The sequence below is a fragment of the Danio rerio genome, chromosome 1 (assembly GCF_049306965.1).
Source record: "Danio rerio strain Tuebingen ecotype United States chromosome 1, GRCz12tu, whole genome shotgun sequence".
NCBI classification, from domain to species: domain Eukaryota; kingdom Metazoa; phylum Chordata; class Actinopteri; order Cypriniformes; family Danionidae; genus Danio; species Danio rerio.
In genome coordinates, this window is record NC_133176.1 from 24,366,584 (window position 1) to 24,387,443 (window position 20,860).

General features: G+C 32.6%; 1 protein-coding gene across 2 annotated transcripts in view; it reads right to left on the reverse strand.

The window, feature by feature from the left end:
- The window catches only part of tapt1b (transmembrane anterior posterior transformation 1b), a 32,896-nt gene extending 13,148 nt beyond the window's left edge, over window positions 1–19,748 (reverse strand). The window contains exons 1-9 of one of the 2 annotated variants that reach the window (NM_001123250.1): window positions 19,529–19,748; window positions 11,826–11,956; window positions 8,145–8,263; window positions 3,182–3,344; window positions 2,941–3,076; window positions 1,496–1,593; window positions 1,053–1,122; window positions 883–963; window positions 672–781 (exon numbers count right to left, since the gene is read on the reverse strand). In NM_001123250.1, coding sequence (NP_001116722.1) covers window positions 672–781; window positions 883–963; window positions 1,053–1,122; window positions 1,496–1,593; window positions 2,941–3,076; window positions 3,182–3,344; window positions 8,145–8,263; window positions 11,826–11,956; window positions 19,529–19,718 — 1,098 coding nt within the window. In that variant the 5' untranslated portion in view covers window positions 19,719–19,748. Of the gene's footprint in view, window positions 1–671; window positions 782–882; window positions 964–1,052; window positions 1,123–1,495; window positions 1,594–2,940; window positions 3,077–3,181; window positions 3,345–5,435; window positions 7,856–8,144; window positions 8,264–11,825; window positions 11,957–19,528 lie in introns of those variants that run through there. The other variant, XM_073945961.1, reaches the window with a different exon arrangement.
- Between the last annotated feature and the right edge of the window lie 1,112 nt (window positions 19,749–20,860).

A 20,860-nucleotide genomic window follows, 5' to 3' on the forward strand; every position in this document is an offset into this window, starting at 1 on the left:
AACTTGCCTAATTATCCTAACCTGCCCAGTTAACCTAACTGACCTAGTTAAGCCTTTAAATGTCACTTTAAGCTGTATAGAAGTGCCTTGAAAAATATCTAGTCAAATATTATTTACTGTCATCATGGCAAAGATAAAATAAATCAGTTATTAAAAATGAGTTACTAAAACTATTATGATTAGAAATGTGTTGAAAAAAAACTTATCTCTGATAAACGGAAATTGGGGAAAAATAAATTATAGCTAATAATAAAATTATAATTTCCTGACGTTAAAGATATCAATTCATTATTGTCATCAATGATCACCTATTAGATCACCAATTAACTTAGAGATTTTAATAAGTTAGGGTCAGAATAATTATTTAGCTTAATTTTTCACACTTAATTGTCTGTTAAAATGACTAATTCTGGAACATAAACTTAATTTTCATTCATCGAGTTATTTTTAAAAAGTAATTTGTTTTACTTCATTTGTTAATTCAATTTAATGGAAAAACCAAATGGGACAACTCGTAGAATGTTTAACATTTAATTAATAGAAAATATTATAAATATATCTGAACAGTACTCATAGCACAAAAATTATTTAAATATGCCAAACAAAAAGAAGCACATCACCACTGCCACTAGTTTGAGACTGTACATCAAGTAACAGTAATTTGGACTTACATCTGCTGTGATGTCATTAAACTTGGTGATGAAGGCATGCTTGACAACGTCCACTGCAATCTCTGAGGCGATTACCATGCAAACATCAGGAAACAACACCCACAGATGATCTATGAACAGTAATCAATAATTAATATACACAACGGTTACTTTTACATATACATCCGTGTTGTGCATTAGAAAGAAAATCCAAGATGAGTGAGCTGCAGACCTGGATTCCAGGAGAACTGCTCCATGTTTCTGAGACATACAATCAGTAACAGTGTGTAGTTTGTAAACCTTTCTTTAATGTCTATAATGAGAAAAAAAATGTTAGGACATTTAATCAGTGACAGTTTGAGACTGACATACTTTCACTCACATATATTTATATGGACCTACCGCTATTGGACATCTGGAAGAGATTGTTTTTCTCAAATTTCTTGAATACACTTCCTTTGATCTCAACAAACTACATAAAAACACATAAAACAAATATTAATATTGGCCAAAAGAATGAAGTAAGCTCTGCTGTAAACAGTAACATGCAAAGACCATAAAGGTTGTGTGCATTTAAATGGTTAGTTCACTCAAAAAAAGATTCTATAATTAATTACTCAACATTATATCATTATAATCTCTTCCAAACCTTCAGTCATCTTCAGAACACAAATTAATATAATTTAGATGAGATCAGAGCTCTCGCGTTTCATTATAAATATCTTAATTTGTGTTCTAAAGACATGAGAGCAATAAATAATAACAAAATTTTCCCTTTTGGGTGAATTAACTCTTCAATTGAATTAGACAATTAATGCAACTTGTATACAGTGCAATGTACTCACATTATTAGACATCATGATGGTGAGGAGTGATTTGTTATGTGAATTGAAAGCCACATTTAGTGTTGTGGCCTGAACCATAATCAAAATGGCATGTAGAACTGCATTTTCAATTAAGGAAAGTTATGACTGACAACTGCGATAGATCACATACAACAAAAAAGATCCCACACAATGGCTCTGTGTAGTTAAAGACATACTAAACATAGACTGTACATTTGCATTTAGTACATTTGTATTTCTGTATATATTGGTGTAATCGTTTATTAAACAAACAACATAAATGTGAGTAAATCAAAAAATCTCAAAAGTAGTTGATCGATCAAAAATAAACACAGTAGCAAAAGATCCAAAGAAAATCAGCACACTGCTGATTCATCACAATCATATTAAAGGACTTTTGAGAGCTAAAGTTTTCTTTTGATCTTTTGCTACTGTAATTATTTATTACAAAGATTTTTATTGGGACATTAAAAAGTGTAAATAACTATAAATAGGTATCTTTAACCATTTCAATAAATCAAATTCTTTTTGATTGAATATTTAGAGCTTAAAGTGACATTTAAAGCCTTAACTAGTTTAATTAGGTTTAACTAGGCAGGTTAGGGTAATTAGGCAAGTTATTGCATAATGATGGTTTGTTCTGTAGACTATCGAAAAAAAAATAGCTAAAAGGGGTTGATAATTTTGACCTTAAAATGTTTCTTAAAAAATTCAAAACTGCCTGTATTCTAGCTGAAATAACACACATAAGACTTTCTCCAGAAGACAAAATATTATCAGACATACTGTAAAAATTTCCTTGCTCTGTTAAACATCATTTGGGAAATATTTGTAAAAAATTATAATTCAAAGGGGGCTGAATAATTCTGACTTCAACTGTATGTAATATTTATTAAATACATAGTACGGCGACGCAGTGGCGGAGTGGGTAGCACGTTCGCCTCACAGCAAGAAGGTCGCTGGGTTGCTGGTTCGAGCCTCGGCTCAGTTGGCGTTTCTGTGTGGAGTTTGCATGTTCTCCCTGCATTTGCGTGGGTTTCCTCCGGGTGCTCTGGCTTCCCCCACAGTCCAAAGACATGCGGTAGAGGTGAATTGGGTAGGCTAAATTGTCCATAGTGTATGAGTGTGTGTGTGAATGTGTGTGTGGATGTTTCCCAGAGATGGGTTGCGGCTGGAAGGGCATCCCCTGCGTAAAAACTAGCTGGATAAGTTGGCGGTTCATTCCGCTGTGGCGACCCCGGATTAATAAAGGGACTAAGCCGAAAAGAAAATGAATGAATGAATGAAAGTACATAGTACTTAATCTGACTAAAAATTTTTACTAATTATGTTATTCTTTAAATATTATATATTTTAAAATAATTAATCATTATAAAACATTTAATTTATAATATTATCTTACATGGTCTACTTGGCATTGGAAACAAAGCTAGTGAGAAGGATACAGACGTAGAGAACAGCCATGAAGAAATGTGGGATGACTCCTATGTGTGCTCTTTTTCTCTCTTTAGGTTCGGTGGCCGTCCAGTACAAAGCATCCAAAATATCTTGACCAAAAGATGAAAACAAGCGATCTGCCACCTAGTGGAAAAACAAAAAGAGTGTCCATCCATCTTCCTGTACTGTTATTATTAATAGCAAAAAAAAGAAAAGAAAGCAATAAATGTGAACGTTGTGATACTGTACCTCGAGCATGTTGTAGATGATGTAGAGCTTTATGACAGACTGACCCCGGATCAGGTGATACATCATGGAATAATCCACATAATGCATCATGAAATAACACAGAACCATGATGAAACCCTTCAGAACATCACAGACCTGAGCAGGCTGCAAGATGCGAGACCCACTGCGCACACACACACACAGCAACACACAAAATAATACATCTTAATGGTTAAATAAGATTCAAAGACATCTGGATTAACACAATGAAAGAATAGACGATTATAATAAAACGGTTCCTTCACACACAGCCATTGGGTTACTAATGTCACACACTCAGTCCATGCATCATGCTAAAGATTAGACACATGATCAAATAAAGCAGAGCAATGACATATTCATTAGTTTTTAAAATGAGCTTATTAATATTCGCTTTACCTTTATATTACTTGAGTCCTATTATTAACTATTAATAACAAAATGTGAATAACAGAACCAATAATGATTCCATTACAAAGATTAAATGACAACAATATAAATGATCCAATGCATAATTAAATATGAATATTATTGAAAAAATGCTCATGTATGTGTAAATGACAGGAGCTTTAAAGCTCAAATTCAACAGTTATAATAATGTATATACACTACACTGACGTTCAAAAATATGCAGTTTGTTTTTTTATACTTATACTTCATGTACTTTTAGATGGTCTAATTTCATTAGTTTTCACAGCAGCATTAAGCAGCACAATATTTTTTAACATTTATAAAAAAAAAAAAAATTAAGTATAACATTCAGGGAATATTTCAATGAGTTTTAAAGAAACACTGAAGACTGGAATAACGATAAAATGAATAGAAATTATAAGTAAAGGAATATGCAATTAAAAAAATTATAATAAAATAGGAAACTTCAAAATTATTTCACAATAGTATATACTAGATCTAGTACAGGCCAATAATTTATCACGATTAATCGCATCTAAAATAGCATTTTGTTTTCACACAATTTATGTGTTTGTACTGTATATGTTTATTATGTATAAATACATACACACATGCATGCATGCATATATTCGATAAAATGCTTATTAATATTTAGATATAAAATATATGTGAATGTGACACAAACTAGATATTAATTTAAATATCTATGTGACAAAATTGTTTTGTATAGTCTTGTTTCTATGTATGTGTACCTCATGTACATAATATATAAAGAAATAAACAAACATATTTTATATCATTTTGAATGCAATTAACAGGGATTAATCTTTTCCCAGCACTAATGGGGTATATGCACACAGACTTTTAATTTCAGTCAGCCAGCCCCAGGGCTTCTGGTTAATTGTCATCCTATACAAAATTGCTGTGTTTAAAATCTGATTTCAGAAAAAAAAAAGCAATCTTCACTGCCTGGATGAGATACAATATAAATTTGATATCAGACCAAACAAGAATTGTATTAAATTATGTTTTCCGCGCCATCGCTTTAAAATATGGACATTAACTTTATCAGAGTAATTTTAATGGAATTTCCGTGCTAGCCTGCTGCTAATGACAGCGCCTGCATTTAAATCGTCTCTTTTTACGATTAAACAACTAAATAAATGCTGAAGTCTATTAAACTGAACATATTTGAATTACATTACAACATCGATGCTTTAAAAGAAATCTTATGAAGTTGAAAAGAGTCCCATAAAGCTTTTAACAAAAGTCCATCATTGGCTGAAAAACGCTAACTGTGCATACATCACATTTGATCCTATAATTCATTGCTTTTCTTCTGTAAAGATCTCTTTTACGGAAACTTGTACCAGCAGTTTATATCGATATGCTATCACAAACATTTATTATCATGACAAATCACAGATTGTATTAGTATTTATAAATGCATAATGTGCTTTTATATTGTAATGCATTTACTAAATGCAATTTACAGAAACTACATGATCAGCATTTTAGAATCATAAAACAACAATGTATTATAAAGCAAAAATGTATTACTTACTACTTTAGAACACTAAAACACAACATTATACATGGTTTATTTCCTTTTATGAGCGCTTCATATGTTTAGTGTGACCACACTGCCATCTTGTGACTGATCATGCAAGAACACTCAAAAAACACACAAAAAATATCTAAGCTGATTTTAGTAGTTTAGTGCAAAATCAATGCACAACAGTGCACAATTATACAGCAATGGCAATTAAAGCCTGTGTAAGAGAGGAAGTGTGTGTATAAAAGAACACAGCCGCTGCAATCATACCAGCATGGATTTTTGAGTGTGTGCTCTCAAAGCAGCTGCAGTCATTTCTGCATACCTGCTCTTTTTGCAGTAGGGGCAAATACTAGCCCTGCAGGCAGAAGAATATACAGTGAACAGCAGCTACACTCTTATACAGCCGTTTGGGCTTACAGGGATAGCTCACCAAAAATGAAAAATCTGTCATCATTTACTCACCCATATGCCATTCTAAACCCATAAGACAGTAGTCAATCATCAAGCCACAGACTAAGACATCTTTTTGTACATGACAGTTGATTGAAAGCGCAGGTGTCTAAGCTTCTTTTATTACATTTGCTTATTATTTTGGCAATGTCCCATACAATTAAATTTTGCAGCTTCTTAAGATGTAAATAAACATTTTTGTTTACGCAATTTTGCTTGTATGTGAATTATTTCCTTGGGACTTGGAGACGGACATTTTCTTCTCTCTTTCTTCCATTAGTTTTTCATTTTTGTCTTTTTATTTTTTGTTCATGCCCCACTTGTCCTAGACTTTTATGCTGACATGACGTTTACTACATATAATCCAGGACCACAAATGGTTAAGTTATATGAGTGTATTTTCGGCCAAAGCCAAAATTGCATTGCATTCAATTGCATTACAAAATTATAGGAAAAATATCATTATATGTGCAAAATTCATCAAATTCAAGATAATGTTCCGTGCATATATTTTGTACATTTCCTAATGTAAATCTATCAAAAGTTAGTTTTTTAAGAGTATTATGCTTTAATTAAAACTTAAATTTGGACATTAAAGGAGATTTTCACTTTTTGTATCCTTCAGATTCCAAATGTTTAAATAGCTGTATCTTGACCAAATATTATCCTATCCTAACAAAACATTAACCAATGGAAAGCTTAGTTGAATTCACTGATGTAACTTAATTTCATACAATTGACCCTTATGAACTGCTTTTTATAGTCCAGGTTCACATATATAATGTACACTGTACACAGTGTGTGTTCTGATCAATGTTCAGGTGAATAAAAGCCTCATTTAACCTGTTCATCATATAAAGCAATCGTATGTTTTTTCAAATGCTTGAAATTATGTTTTAAATGTTGTGTGTTAAACCACTGGATTCATATGTCTCCATTATGATTTTCATATAAGCGTTAGCTTTCTAGGCTTTTCATGGAGGTTTTTAAACCATTTCAGGTTTCATAAAAAAAAACCTTTGTTGAAGTGGATTTTATTAAGTTGAAACAAATTTTTTGTGTGTTTTTGTCATAATGGTGTAGAAAATGGAATGCCAGTAAGCCAGAAGAACAGAAGCTGGTCTGACACACAATTTTTTGACTTAATGTTGTGGTGTTAGATTATAATTTTATAGATTATTGATTATTTATACACATATTATCTAAAAGGTGCAGTATGTAAGTTTGACACTCAGTGGTTGAACTAGGTATTGCACCCCTGGATCAAAACAAACGCAAGCGCAGGTTGCCAGATTGAGGACAGGAGAGAGTGCTTTAAGTTTTTGTCCTAACCAACACCTCAAATTGATATATTAGAAAAGGCTTCTATTTCTCACTGGTGAACAACAGAAAACTATGACAATGATCACCTCAGGTAAACTTCATGTGCTTTATTTAGTGTTAAATGCTAGCAATGTAAGTTTGAATGCCATTTTACATGACATTTGTTTTCCATACTATGGAAAGCAGTAGCAGAAAGTTCACCTCAGTTCTCGAAAATAAAATAAACCATTTGAAATTGAACTTTAGAACAAAAATGAGTGATTCAGCATGTACAGTTAATAATGTTAAAGATGTTTAATATGTATTAAATAGATTATAAACCTTACCATTAATAAGTGATTGCTTATTCTGTGCTTCTGAATGGCTGTATTAAAATTTCTGTCATTTTTCGTCTGGTGCAAACATCCAAATTGCTTCACTGCGCATCTCATCATGTAGCGTGTTGTTAGGACATGCGGTTATAATGTAACCTGCTTACTTAATGTTTACATTTGCAATATTTATGTAATTTGCAAATTAATAACCTCTTGTGGAACTGAATGCGTCTCATTTTGGAGTCTGCTACTGTCCACCACAGGTCACATTTTGGTCACGGACGCATGCTTTCAGAGCCTTTCTAAATGAATGATATACAAGGTTTTCCACCAAGGCAACCCAAGACGCTGAAATATAATTGGCTAAACTAGCCTTGGGCAAGTTAAAATTAGCAAAACAAAGACAGCGTTCTGGCATAAAAAACACATTTTCAAAGCAGAATATCTGATTTCAGCATAGTTTTTTAGATAAACAAGTATATTCACTTGGCATGTTTCTTAAATATCTGCAAACATATTATGGTATTTTATTGCTTTAGAAGAGACAAAAATGTACATACAGTACCTATAATTTTAATGCATTTTGCATTAGTAAATTACCTGTTTAACAAACAAGAGAACCAAATGAAAGTAAATGAAGTGAAGTGCGTTTTAAAAAAAAGCCTTCAACCATACTTCCGTGGCCTCAGCCTTAGGGCAGAACGACCTTAATGATGACAATTTTTTTATTTTGAGGTGAATTATCACTTTAAGTCAGTGTGTATATACTTCTGTTAATGTGTGTAAAATAAAAACGTGAAAGACACAGGTGGACATGTTTCAACCTTCTGGATTATAATTGAATGAAAGTCTAAGTCTGGGGAATATCCAGTTTTTGTGCGTATGTTACCTGAGGCCGCAGCAGGGCAGTGTCAGCAATCTGACCAGAGCCAGCAGCACTCTGAGGGGTAGCAGAGTGAACACGTACAGAAACACATCCAGACACAGGAAATAGCCAAAGATCATCAGCTACAGACACAGAGAGAGATATAGAGAAAAACATTTCACTAATTAAATTGGATCTGGCATAGCTGAAATTAATATATAATAAAAGTTTTAAAAGATTAAAAAGCACATTTCAAGTATTCTGAAAGTATTTTAATAGACTTTATTAGAGCGGAGAATTTTGTAAAAAAAAAAAAAATTGTGGATTTATGCAGAATGATTTTGAGATTATCATGACTAAAAACTTAATACATTAAATAAAAAAAGAATACCTTTTTTAACTTCATTTTAATGTTTACAATGCAAATACTATTAGATCCACTTATTTTGTAAACTTGGCAAGTCTCTCATATAATAGATCTACTAACTAAAAGACATATGAAATATTTCTTCATAAACTGTATTGTTAATAAATCATATGAACATTTTCATGCCAATAATGTTACTGAAATGGTTCAAAAACTGAATAAATATAAATTTACACACATTTAAACAAGTAAACAAATAGACTCAATGATGGGCTAAAGATCTGCAGAAATCTGTGTCGGCAGATTCTGTGTGGGCCTAGCCATTATCCACTGAAAAAGTTTTCCTGCAATATAGTATAAATACAGTTATGTTGTTATGCCATGAGACCATTTCAACAAAATAGTGTCACAATAAAAGATACATTTTACATATACAGTAGCATTAATTATGCAATATAGACTTTTACATTAGGGCTGCCAAAATATACATACAAAAATTACAGTTAACACGATAATAGTACACCCAATACCTATATCGCAGAGAAGTGCAATAAATTCACTTAGCTTTATGTGCCAAGTATTTGTGTGCTACATGCACAGGTTAGTTTGTTTATCTAAATTAGAGCAAATCAGATGGAGTTTGTACTATCTTGATTTCCACCTCTCCAGAAGGTGCTGTTAGCTGAAAATAGAGCTTAAAATAAATACTAATGCTGGAAGTCAAGAGATTCAAATGAAAACAGGCAATAAAAATCAGTATGTCCGCTTCCGGCTTTCAGTCATTAAATTTTTCACTCTTTTTTTTATTATTATTTAATTAGTTTAGCAAAAATTTCTATAACTTGTTTATTTTAGTATGATCAATACATAAATATATATTTTTTAAAAACTGTTGATATAAAAGATCGTTTTTAAAGTTAGTTATATCTTAAAAGATTATCATAAAACATTGTTTTCATAACCCTCAACAACAATATCGTATTTCACACATTTTCTCCATTTAATTCAGGTGTATTTTACATGGTGTTTTTGTTTTTTTATGCAAAGAAATCCACAAATTACATGACATGAAATCAAATACAAATGGAAAACAGAGAAAAACAAATAACAGAAAAATAACAGAAAAGACAATCAGGTGCAGCTAGTTATGTGTGCGCTTGTGAGAGTGCAAGGAAGTGTGTGTACATGTAAAGGTAACTGGGTGGACAGGTTAAAGTATATAAACAAGAGAACAAAAAATATACAACATCCATAACAGTAGAAAACATATTGTAGGTCATAAATAGTAAAAAAAAATTCTAAAATAATATAGATATAAATAGAACACATAATAGACATATAGAATAAAATCATAGAACAAAACCTATCAGAGGTGCAAAATAAGGTGCATGTTGTTTAAATGCTGGTGCGTCAACAATGTGAGCTAACAATAAACGTTTCTCTAACAGTAAAAATGCACTCTTTCCTTTGTGTTATTTAAAGCCCTATAGCGATTTTCTGCTTTTCTTTTTTAGCTGTATTCCTATTAACAGAGCAAGCTGGTACTGTATATTACACTAGGTTTTTACATTCACAGAGATAACTTCAATTAGTGTACAGAAAATAGTATATCAGAATTTTAAACTGACAAGAAACATGTGATAAACTTTAATGATAATACAGAACTGTATTGTCAAGCGAGTACAATAGGTATGGTAACACACTATGGGCTCTATTTTAACGATCTAGGCGCAAAGTCTAAAGTGCGTGGCGCAAACGCATTGACGGCGTGTCCAAATCCACTCTTGCTATTTTTAAGGACGGAAAAATATGCTCTGCGCCACGGCGCATGGTCTAACAGAGTTGAGCTTATTCTCTTAATGAGTTAGGGGTGTGTTACCAATAACAGAATAAACCAATCAAAGTCTCATCTCCCATTCCCATTAAGAGTTAGGTGCGACGCACAATGGCGCATTTGCTATTTACATGGCAGTTTTGTAGGTGTAAAAACTGAATGCTTCACTAGCGAGAAAACAGTTAAACAGACCATCTGCAGTACAAGCATAAAGAATGAGACTCCTTCAATCGGTCTTTACTTTTTACTTTCTCTCTTTCATGGATAAAGAAATTGTGTTTTAGGATATGCACAGACATCAATTAGCTTACATAATTAATTTCGTTTGTTAAACACAAAGATTTGTTTCAAAACTATTTCTAAATTCAGTTCAAACGAATAAATGAACAATAATAATGAAGTGTGGTTAAAAAACTGAGTTATAGTTCTAAACACACATCCTATGCCCCATATGGTCTAAAACCTGACAGGTGGACAAATCTAAGCTTGTTTTTAATAATATAAATAATATTATAATAAGTACTACTACTACTAATAACATTATACAAAAGCAAGTTGTCATGAATAAACTAAACAAAGCCCCTGCAGAAAGAAATCAATTTTTAATCTTTAATTCTTTTTATTTGTAAAAATATTTCTAATTTGCTGTACAAACTGTGTGTATTTAGCAATGTGTACGCAAGGCACACAACAAACGCGCTCTGCACAGGACTTTAGACCTAGTTTCAGCTGGTCTGTTGCACAGTCTATTTAGACCTTAACACACCTCTTTTCTAGACTGAAACACCCATAAATCCACAACTTTGCGCAAATAAATTTGCTATTTTAACAAAGAGGAAGAAAACGGGAAAATTAGGGTTGTGTTGGTCTGAAAATAGCAACACACTGGGGCAAACACGTCTTACACCTTATTGCGCCAGGTAGGGCCCTACAGACATTTGTCTTAAATTTTAAGGCATGGGCTGTAAAGGCACTAATATCTTATGGAAAGTAATTTGCAGTTATTGAAACACATAACTAAACAGTGCCTTAATTGCATCAAAATAGACATAACTTTTAACCTTTAATGTTTATTAGTAAAGGCTAAAATGAACACAAACTAAAATTAACAACTGATGAACACGCATTGTGTAAAAATACTGTGAAATGATACCAAAAATATTTACAATAAAGTTTAATAAATGAAAATAAATAATTGTATTAATAAATGAAATGCAAACTATTAAAGTGTATTTATGAAGCTACATCATTAATTTCCACACAAGCAAATGTAAACAGTGATGCTATCAAAATATGACTCTGTTAACTAAGAATCGAAAATAAATATTTTATATCGAATAATATTTTATACCTAATAATGTAAATGTATACCTTTGTCATTCAATTTAGTGGCAGATAAACCAACTCTTACACACAATGTGATGAATGACACTGTACTGAGAGGACATGTGCATTTATTGTGTATAAATTGTATGGTTTTGTGCAGCTGTGTTTGGTACTGTACCTTCTCCAGTTCTTTTGGTATACGCAGGCAGGTGTAGACTCTCTCTCTCCGCTCAGTGTATTTGGCCTCATTGTGTTCCAGAAAATATCCTCTAGTCAACTCAGCACTAATAAACCTCACTAGAGAGAGATCTGCACACAGACATACAAATAAACACACACATGAACGTATAGTCCAGCACAATGACACCACTTTACTCATTATTTGCAACTATCCTGCACGCACACACAGAGACATGTAAAGCATGGAAGTTTAAAATGTGAAAAGAGGATGAATAAACGAATGTACCAACATCTATCTCTCACATATGCACAAAATAATTACATTTAAATCATTAGAAAAATTACAGAAAGTTAAAAGGCAACCAAATTTCATTAATTCATTCATTTTCTTTTCGGCTTAGTCACTTTATTAATCTGGGGTTGCCACAGCAGAATAAACAGCCAACTTATCCAGCATAGGCTTTTCACAGCAGATGCCCTTCCAGTTGCAACCCATCACTGGGAAACACCCATACACTCTCACTCATACACTATGGACAATTTTAGCCTACTCAATTCATCTGTACTGCATGTCTTTGGACTTGTGGGGGAAACTCGAGCACCCAGAGGAAACCCACGTGAACACAGGGAGAACATGCAAACTCTACACAGAAATCCTAACTGACTCAGCCAAGGCTTGAACCAACGACCTTCTTGCTCTGAGGATTCAGCACTACCTACTGCACCACCGCATCACCCCCAACCTTATTTAGGTTTTGAAATTCAATTTGTGATCGCACTAGGATTAAATTACGTTTATTTTTTTGTACTAGAATGACATAACATGCTTTATTTGAATGTAAATTACAGGAGCACCTTAATTCCCAGTGTGTTTGAGGTGCTGAAAATTAAACAAGTCCCTCCTTCCAAAAAACCCAGAGCGCTCCTGACTGACCAGCTGGCCTAATTTGTTCATAAGCCAGACACTTAAAGCATGCACTGCAAATGTAGCAGTCATAATCTCCAGTTTCCACTTGTATAAATTATTCTATGTGCAATTTGATTGGAAGGAAATAACATGACTGAATCCTATTCTACAGTCAATCACTGGATAGACAAGAAGAAATAAATTGAACTGAAGTTTGATGAAAAATAGTGCAGTTAAAGTTCTATTATAGCTAAAAAAATAATAATAATAAAGTAAAGGAAAATGTATTTGATTTAGCTAAAAAAAGAAATAAAAGTAAAGGTAAATGTATTTTTAACTACTTAGTAAAGTACATTTCCTGATTAAAAACTGCTAAATTACAGTACTTGAAGTATTTGTAATTTGACACTTTAGAGCACTGACACTCATGCATATGTAATGTACAAGATACATTTATCTCAATGTGCAAATATGTTCTAAGTGTTTTTCTAAAATACCCAAAACGACAGCAGAAAGCAGCCGTTAAGCAAGCATTTAACCATAATATGGATATGTTTGCACAAGCTCTACAAATTACCTGCATCATGTGGACAGATGAAGTCATAAAATTACACTATGAAATAGTGGAGCGGAAAGAGGGGATGGATCGGCATGATAATAATAATAATGATAATAATAATATCGGCATAACATCTCGAGCCAGGAATCGAACTCGGATCACCGTGAGCACCATGGTTCTAAATGTTGGCGCAAAGTGGCAACCTCCCGCTCTCCCTCATGAAGCCAATACAGAGGGAACTGATACTGCAATTCATTCCAGATGTTCACTGTCTGCAATGGTAAATTGGCCAATTTTACAGCTGATAAAAACATGTTTACAGCCTGGTACAAAAGATGGTTTTGGTGCATATAGCTATTACCCTTCATGACAACTGTGAGGGGGTGAATTTTTTTATAACTCATCCATTTCATTCTTATTAAATTTTATTAAGTCTGCATAATTAAGGGTGTGGCCACTTGAGTAACAGCTAGGTCTCGCTGCTCGCTGTCTTGTCACCTCAGCTGATTCCGGCTGATTAGCCGCTGAACTCGACATATACATCGTATTTTTGTTTTGTTTTATGTGGCTTTACACAGTCAATTGCCTTTTAGAATTATTTCCTAAAATTATCAGATAATATGGCATGCTGTGTGCACTTAATTGTGTTCACAAACCATTCAAGTTGCCTCCATTCCCCAGGTGAGTGAAATGATATACTTATATCCCATATTTGTTTTTAAAACATGATTTACGATCATTTATCATTTATAATTTTCTTTAGAAATTAAATGCAATCCAGAATCTGACAGATTGATTAGCTGTAGGCTATGAAACGTTGTCATACAGTGTTATGCTGAGATGAAATAGCCTTATTTAAGGTTTATATATATAGTACTTCAATGTATTACAACAGTGTTTTTAAATGTCTAAACACTTTAGTTATAGTATACAAGCAAGCACATGTGGTCAGAACACAAACAATATGCAGGTAATAAAGTATTAAGCATTTCTCCCAAAGAAAAGCCTGTCTAAGCAAAATGCTAGCAGGCATTTGTAGCTCCACTGACGTTCCACCTTTTTGCCCTTATTTGGTCACCCCGGAGGGTGCGATGACGCCAGAACAAAATGGCGACGGTTGGCCACGATGGTTCATTTGCGCTCTTTAGAAACCTATGGGTGACGTCATGGATACTACGTCCATATCTTTTACAGTCTATGGTCGGCGCACTTATCCACTAGGCTATTAGCGCTGACATGATATGATAATTATCAAGATACTTTTATCACTTTACAAAGGTATTGTGATTTCAAATATATTGCAATATTCTTTGATATACTGCCATTTATTATTTTTTTCTAACTTTAAATTATGAAATTAAGGAAAACTTTTGCGAGATCTGTTTTAACTTAATGGGTAATTCCATCCAGACTAAAATAAATAAAAATCCTAAAAGTTAAATATAATAGGAAATGTTCTTGCCCTGTTAATCATCACTTGGAAAATCTTTAAAAAAAACAACAACATTTTATTCACTGCAAAAACTGCTGGGTTAAAAAAAAATCTATTTGTGTTGAAAAAACATGAAGGAATTAAGTTAAATTATTAGCTTTTACAAATTTAAGTTTTAAGTTTAACATAAAACATAAAAAACAATATTAACAATAACACAACATTAGTGTTGTTTCAGCTTGTTTTAAATGAGTATGGTTGAACAAAACAGCAAAAGGTCTTTTTGAGTGTTCTATACTAATACTTTTGTCTTCATCTGTAATAGTTGCGGTAATGCACTTGATTTACAACAGAGTAGAGCAGTGACAAATGTTCTGTTCATCGGACAGAAAGTCCTAGTCTTTTTCAGAGCATGTTTGAGTTGACCTAAGGCCAAACGTGTGGTGATAAGAGCAAGAAAGTGTCCCGAGTTGAACAGCTCACACTGCAAATGTGTTTTGTGCTTAACAAACAGTCCTTTCTATTTTTAACAGTAACAGAGAAGGATAAACTAGAGGATGAACACAGTGAAAGGGAAAACAAACAATCAGTGTGGAGCGAAAGAGTGAGAGGGAAAGAGAGAAAACAACATCTCCTGTGCGTGTAAGTGCCCTGTATTGGAGTTGTATAACAAAATGCTTCAAATCATGCATCATTCAATAAACATCCATAAGTAGCAAATCTTTTATTTTATTATCAGAGCTCATGACACTAAAAGCCTATAAAAGCATTTGACAACAAGACCTTTGGCAAAAGGGAAAACAGAGAAAACTCTCCGCTACATTTTTTGTCCATTTAAAAGGTTGATGAGGTTGAACTTTGGTCTCTTGCGATCGTGTTCTAACTCAGTGTTCTTGATACCTTTTTTTGCTTTTTAAACAAACATTTGATGGAAAAATATTTATGTGATGATTAATGTAATATTGAAATAATTTAACAATGAATAACAAGTTCAATTTTCTGAAGTGGGTCATAAAAAGTTCTGTGTTCTAACTAGCTCAATGGTTCTGTTACTTTTCTGTTACTTCTTTGGTAACATTGCAAGCTTTAGATCAGGATTTTATTCAAATATGTCTGTCCATTAAAATGTACACTGGGTTCAAGATCTGTTACTGAAATCAAATCTCCAGTAATGATGATTGAACTTTATTTTTAAAAAAACTATATTGATGTACCAATTCATTACTGAAACAATTTATTGTGCAGAATACACAGATCTTGAAGCTCTTGAGCATATTTTAGATGGAAATATCTAAGTTGTTAACATTATGTGGAGTGATGAGGAATATGAAGATTGAAGTTTGTTTTAAACATTTAATTAATTGACCGGATGTCCATTGAAATGGACAAAAAAAAAAATAAGAAAAATAAATAAATAAATAAATCTCTATGCATAAATAAATCTCTATGCATTTTCGGGACTCATAATGTCCGCAAACGAGTGATAATCTCCCGGAAATCGCTCCCTTCCAGTCTTCAAATAAGTCGCACACTCTTCTCAGGCCCAGATCCCTCCTCGCTCTTCAGACACGTCGCAAAGACATGTGGTACAGGTGAATTGGGTAGGCTAAATTGTCCGTAGTGTATGTGTGTGAATGAGTGTGTGTGGATGTTTCCCAGAGATGGGTTGCAGCTGGAAGGGCATCTGCTGCGTAAAAACGTGCTGGATAAGTTGGCGGTTCATTCTGCTGTGGCGACCCCGGATTAATAAAGGGACTAAGCCGAAAAGAAAATGATATATATTTATATTTAAAGTATAAATTAAACAGAGATGCAATTAGTCACAAAGCTCTGGATGTTGAGTTGTACAGATTTGTTATGAATTACAAGTTATAATGTGCTGTGTACAAATGGGTATGAGAAAGTATTGCATTATATATTGTGATAAGGGTGATGAATTTTTATTATTAAAATTTGGTCCCATTTATAAGAGCCTCAAGAACTGTGTAAGCATACTTTTACATTTTTTTTGAAACTTGAAACATAATTCAGGTATGAAGGTGTTTAACAAACTTATTTTATGTAAAATAATGGAAACACTTTACAATAATGGATGATTAATTAATATATTTACTATTGAACTACAATTAATTGATGCTTTACAAAATTATACATATTTCATTTCAGTAAATACATCAACTAACATGAACTAATGGACCATTGTTCTAAAGTGTTACCAAAATCTTTTATAAGAAGATTAATTTATTACTTGAAATAGTTTAACAAGTCATAAGTTAGATTTTCTGATGTAGGTCATGAAATGTTCTGTGTTCTAACTGTTCAAACGTATGTCATGTAAAATACAGATTTGAAGATTAAGTTATTTTAATCATTTAACAATCTATTACATAATATATATACAAACTAAAAAAATAGTTATTAGGTTTTCATTATCACTGTAGTTCCCTCATCAACCATAGTCTGGAAAAGTTTGCATCTGTTTTGTGTAAAGCAAAAGCTACTGTAATTTTAGTAGCATTATCTTTGCGTAACCTCACATAATAAAATACTCACACTAAATTACTGTAGGGTTTACCACAGTCCCATCGTCTGTTCTGTCTTGTGAATATTTGCAGGGTCTGTTCAATAATAATAACTATAAGCACTAAAGATCATTTTATTTTAGGAATACAAGTAGCAGTTCTTTGTTATTGAATATTTTCAGATCTTAAAATCTTATATGTGGATTAAATAAAAAATTCCAATTCATATTAAGTGTATTAAACTGCTACCTAATAACATTAATCAACTGATTAAATGAACTATTATTAATGGAAGTAGACATAGCTAAAAGGATAGTTTACAAAAAGCTAAAAATTCTGTCATCGTTTACTCATTCTTTATATATTGGAAACCAGTTTGATTTTCTTTCTTCTGTTGAACACATAAAAAAAGATATTCAGAAGTAAGCTACGTTTTCATATTATTCAATTAATTTTAAATTGTACATACCCACTGTACATATACATTTGTAATTATTTTCACATCTATTGGCAATCTTCTGATTATTAATAGCAATCTGTACATATATTTATCTATTGCTAATGTCTGTTCATAGCTAATACAACCTGTATAAAATGTTTATAGTACATCCATCTGTAAATATTACCCACAGGTTTTCTATAATTGCACTTTATATCCTGCACTTGCTGCTATTAGACTCCTGGTTAGACCTAAACTGCATTTCGTTGCCTTGTACTTGTACAGGTGTAATGACAATAATATTGAATCTAATCTAATCTTATCTAAATTTTAGGTTTCCCAAACGTATATTTATTAGTATTCAACAGAATACAGAAACTCATAAAGGTTTGAAAACACTTGTTGAGAGGAGTAAATTTTTTATTTTGGAGTATACTGTCCCTTTTAAAGCAGAGATGCCCAAAGTAGGGTCCACGGGCTAAAGTTGGCCCAATGTAACCTTTAATTTGGTTCACCATCCCATCTGAGGGGAGAGTGAGAATTATGGAGATGGTGGCAAATGCATTTAGCAAAGAGACTATAATTTCTAATTTGACATAACCTTTTTTGTATTTTATTCCTAAACTACAAAAAAAACTAACTCAAATTAAATGTTTCAATTAAATGTTGTTAACGAATCAGATTTTTAAAAATGTAAATACTGTCACTCAAAGAATAGAGGACAATGCAGAAGACATCGGTGAGCAAATCAAGGTAAAAACTAGTGTAATTCTGTTATACATTTGATTGTTTTGTTTTATTATAAAATGTTTTTAAAAAATATTAGTTAACATATAGCAATGGTTTCTAGTTATTTTTAAACATTATTAAAATAAATTAAGAAATTAGCCATGGCAAATATGTTTACCTTTGGCCTACAAGCCTTAATCAAGTTTGGATTTTTGACTCTTCGTAAGAAAAAGTTTGGTCACCCCTGCTTTAAAGGGATCTATAAATGTTATTTTTAGTGTGTACTTACCTCATTAACATATCAGTGATTATTTACATGTAATTACGGATTTTAAATTTAAATCAACGTTTTATTGTATTTCTAAATGTACATATTATTGCATTACATAATGCAAATAGAATTACTGTTCCTAAGCAACCCTGAGTAAACACATCTATGGCGCTACACCAGCTTTAACCTTAACACTTGCAGCATCATTACCTCAATGTCTGCACTAGGCACTATTTATTTGACTGTGAACAATGTGGTACTTTCATAATCACTGGCTGCTATTGTGATTTCACTATTTAGATTTTGAAAATAATAATTTTCTGAAATTATATTATTAAGAAATTCTGAATAGGTGAACATAAAACAAACTTTAACTCAATTCTAAAGTAAATGCAAAAAGCTCGGCGGAAGAAGCTGAGCTTAGATCTCAATTTACATCTTTTACTTTACACCTGATCAGCTGTCTTGATCCTCATGCTTCTAAAGTTAGTCGCAATATAGCGGCTGAATGTTACATGAGCCACACTGGTATTTACATTACCTTAAATAAAGCCACAGATGCCAAACTATCTGATCTCGTTAAAGGTAAATACGCTCCGGAGGCTGATGATGCTTCAGACAGTATAACGTTATTGATGCCTTGAGCTTTATGCGTGTCTGTGTCAAAACAAGCATTGAAATAAGCTGCTTAACGAGACATTAGTTGGCTTCTTGTAACGTTTAAATCGCACAATGAAATCCTTAACGTACTTATTATGTTGCCCATACACGCTATGTAAACAACTCACGAGGCTGATAAACAGTGTGTGGGTTTGAGAGCTCAGAGCCGCTGTCACTCTTACCTGACACATTGGTCTTTCTGTCTTTGCATTTCGCCTTCCTCTCGTAAAATCCCAGCGTTTCTGTGACGTCTGAAGCAGCGGCTTGTTTCTCCATCTTTTTGACGCCACTAAAGAGTCGCTTCTCCCTCTCCTTGTCCTCATTTTCAGTCTCGTTTTCGTCCCCGAGCCCAGCCGCTACCGAGTCCGCCATCTTCCCCACAGACACAACATTCAGGCGTCACGCGTACGTCACTACACATGACTACAATTCCCACAATGCTACTGGTAACGTTAGAGTTCATGAACGAAGAAGGTTTTTTTTTAGTCTCATCCTAATACAATATATTTACTACAGCGGAATGAACCGCCAACTTATCCAGCATATGTTTTAGGGATGCCCTTCTAGCTGCAACTCATCACTGGGAAACAACCATACACACTCATTCACACATATATATTTCGGACAGTTTAGCCTATTCACCTGTACCACGTCTTTGGACTTGTGGGAGAAACCAGAGAACCCGGAGAAAACCCACGCGAACACGGGAAGAACATGCAAACTCCACACAGCAAAGCCAACTGACCCAGCCGAGACTTGAACCAGCGACCTTCTTGGTGTGAGGCGAAAGTGCTTTTATATATATTTACTCATTCATTTGTATTTAATTAAATAATTATATTACTCATTATTTCTTACTTATGTGTATGATTTAATGAAGTTTGTAATTTATTTAATCTCAGCTGTTTTTATTTGACTCTTTCGGTAATATATTTTCATCATTATAAATATTATATTGGCCTAATGTTAATCCATTTTATTTATTTTGTTTCTTTAATACAGTCTTTATTTGTCCTAATCATCAAATATTTGAACATTTGAATATCACTGATATTAATATATATATATATATATATATATATATATATATATATATATATATATATATATATATATATATATATATATATATATATGTACACACACACACACACACACAAATATACAGTGTACTGCGATCCACACGTACCACGTTTGACCACTAGAGGGGGAAATAGATTCAAAGTTTTATTTCCCAATATTGGGTTGCTGTGCTTTAGGAGTGTAAACCCCATTTTTATTATGTAGTTAAATAATAAATAAATAATTAAAAAATAAATAATTTTGCTAAATAATTGTGTCTATTAATTTACATCCTCATTTTAACAGTTTAAGCACATTTTAAAGGTTTATTTGACAATCAGGTTCATTTAAAGCAATACAAATATATATGTATATATTTAATACAAACAAAAATGTTAGAAAATTTAATGCATTTTTAAAAGATATACATAACATATTAACCTTTTCTACAA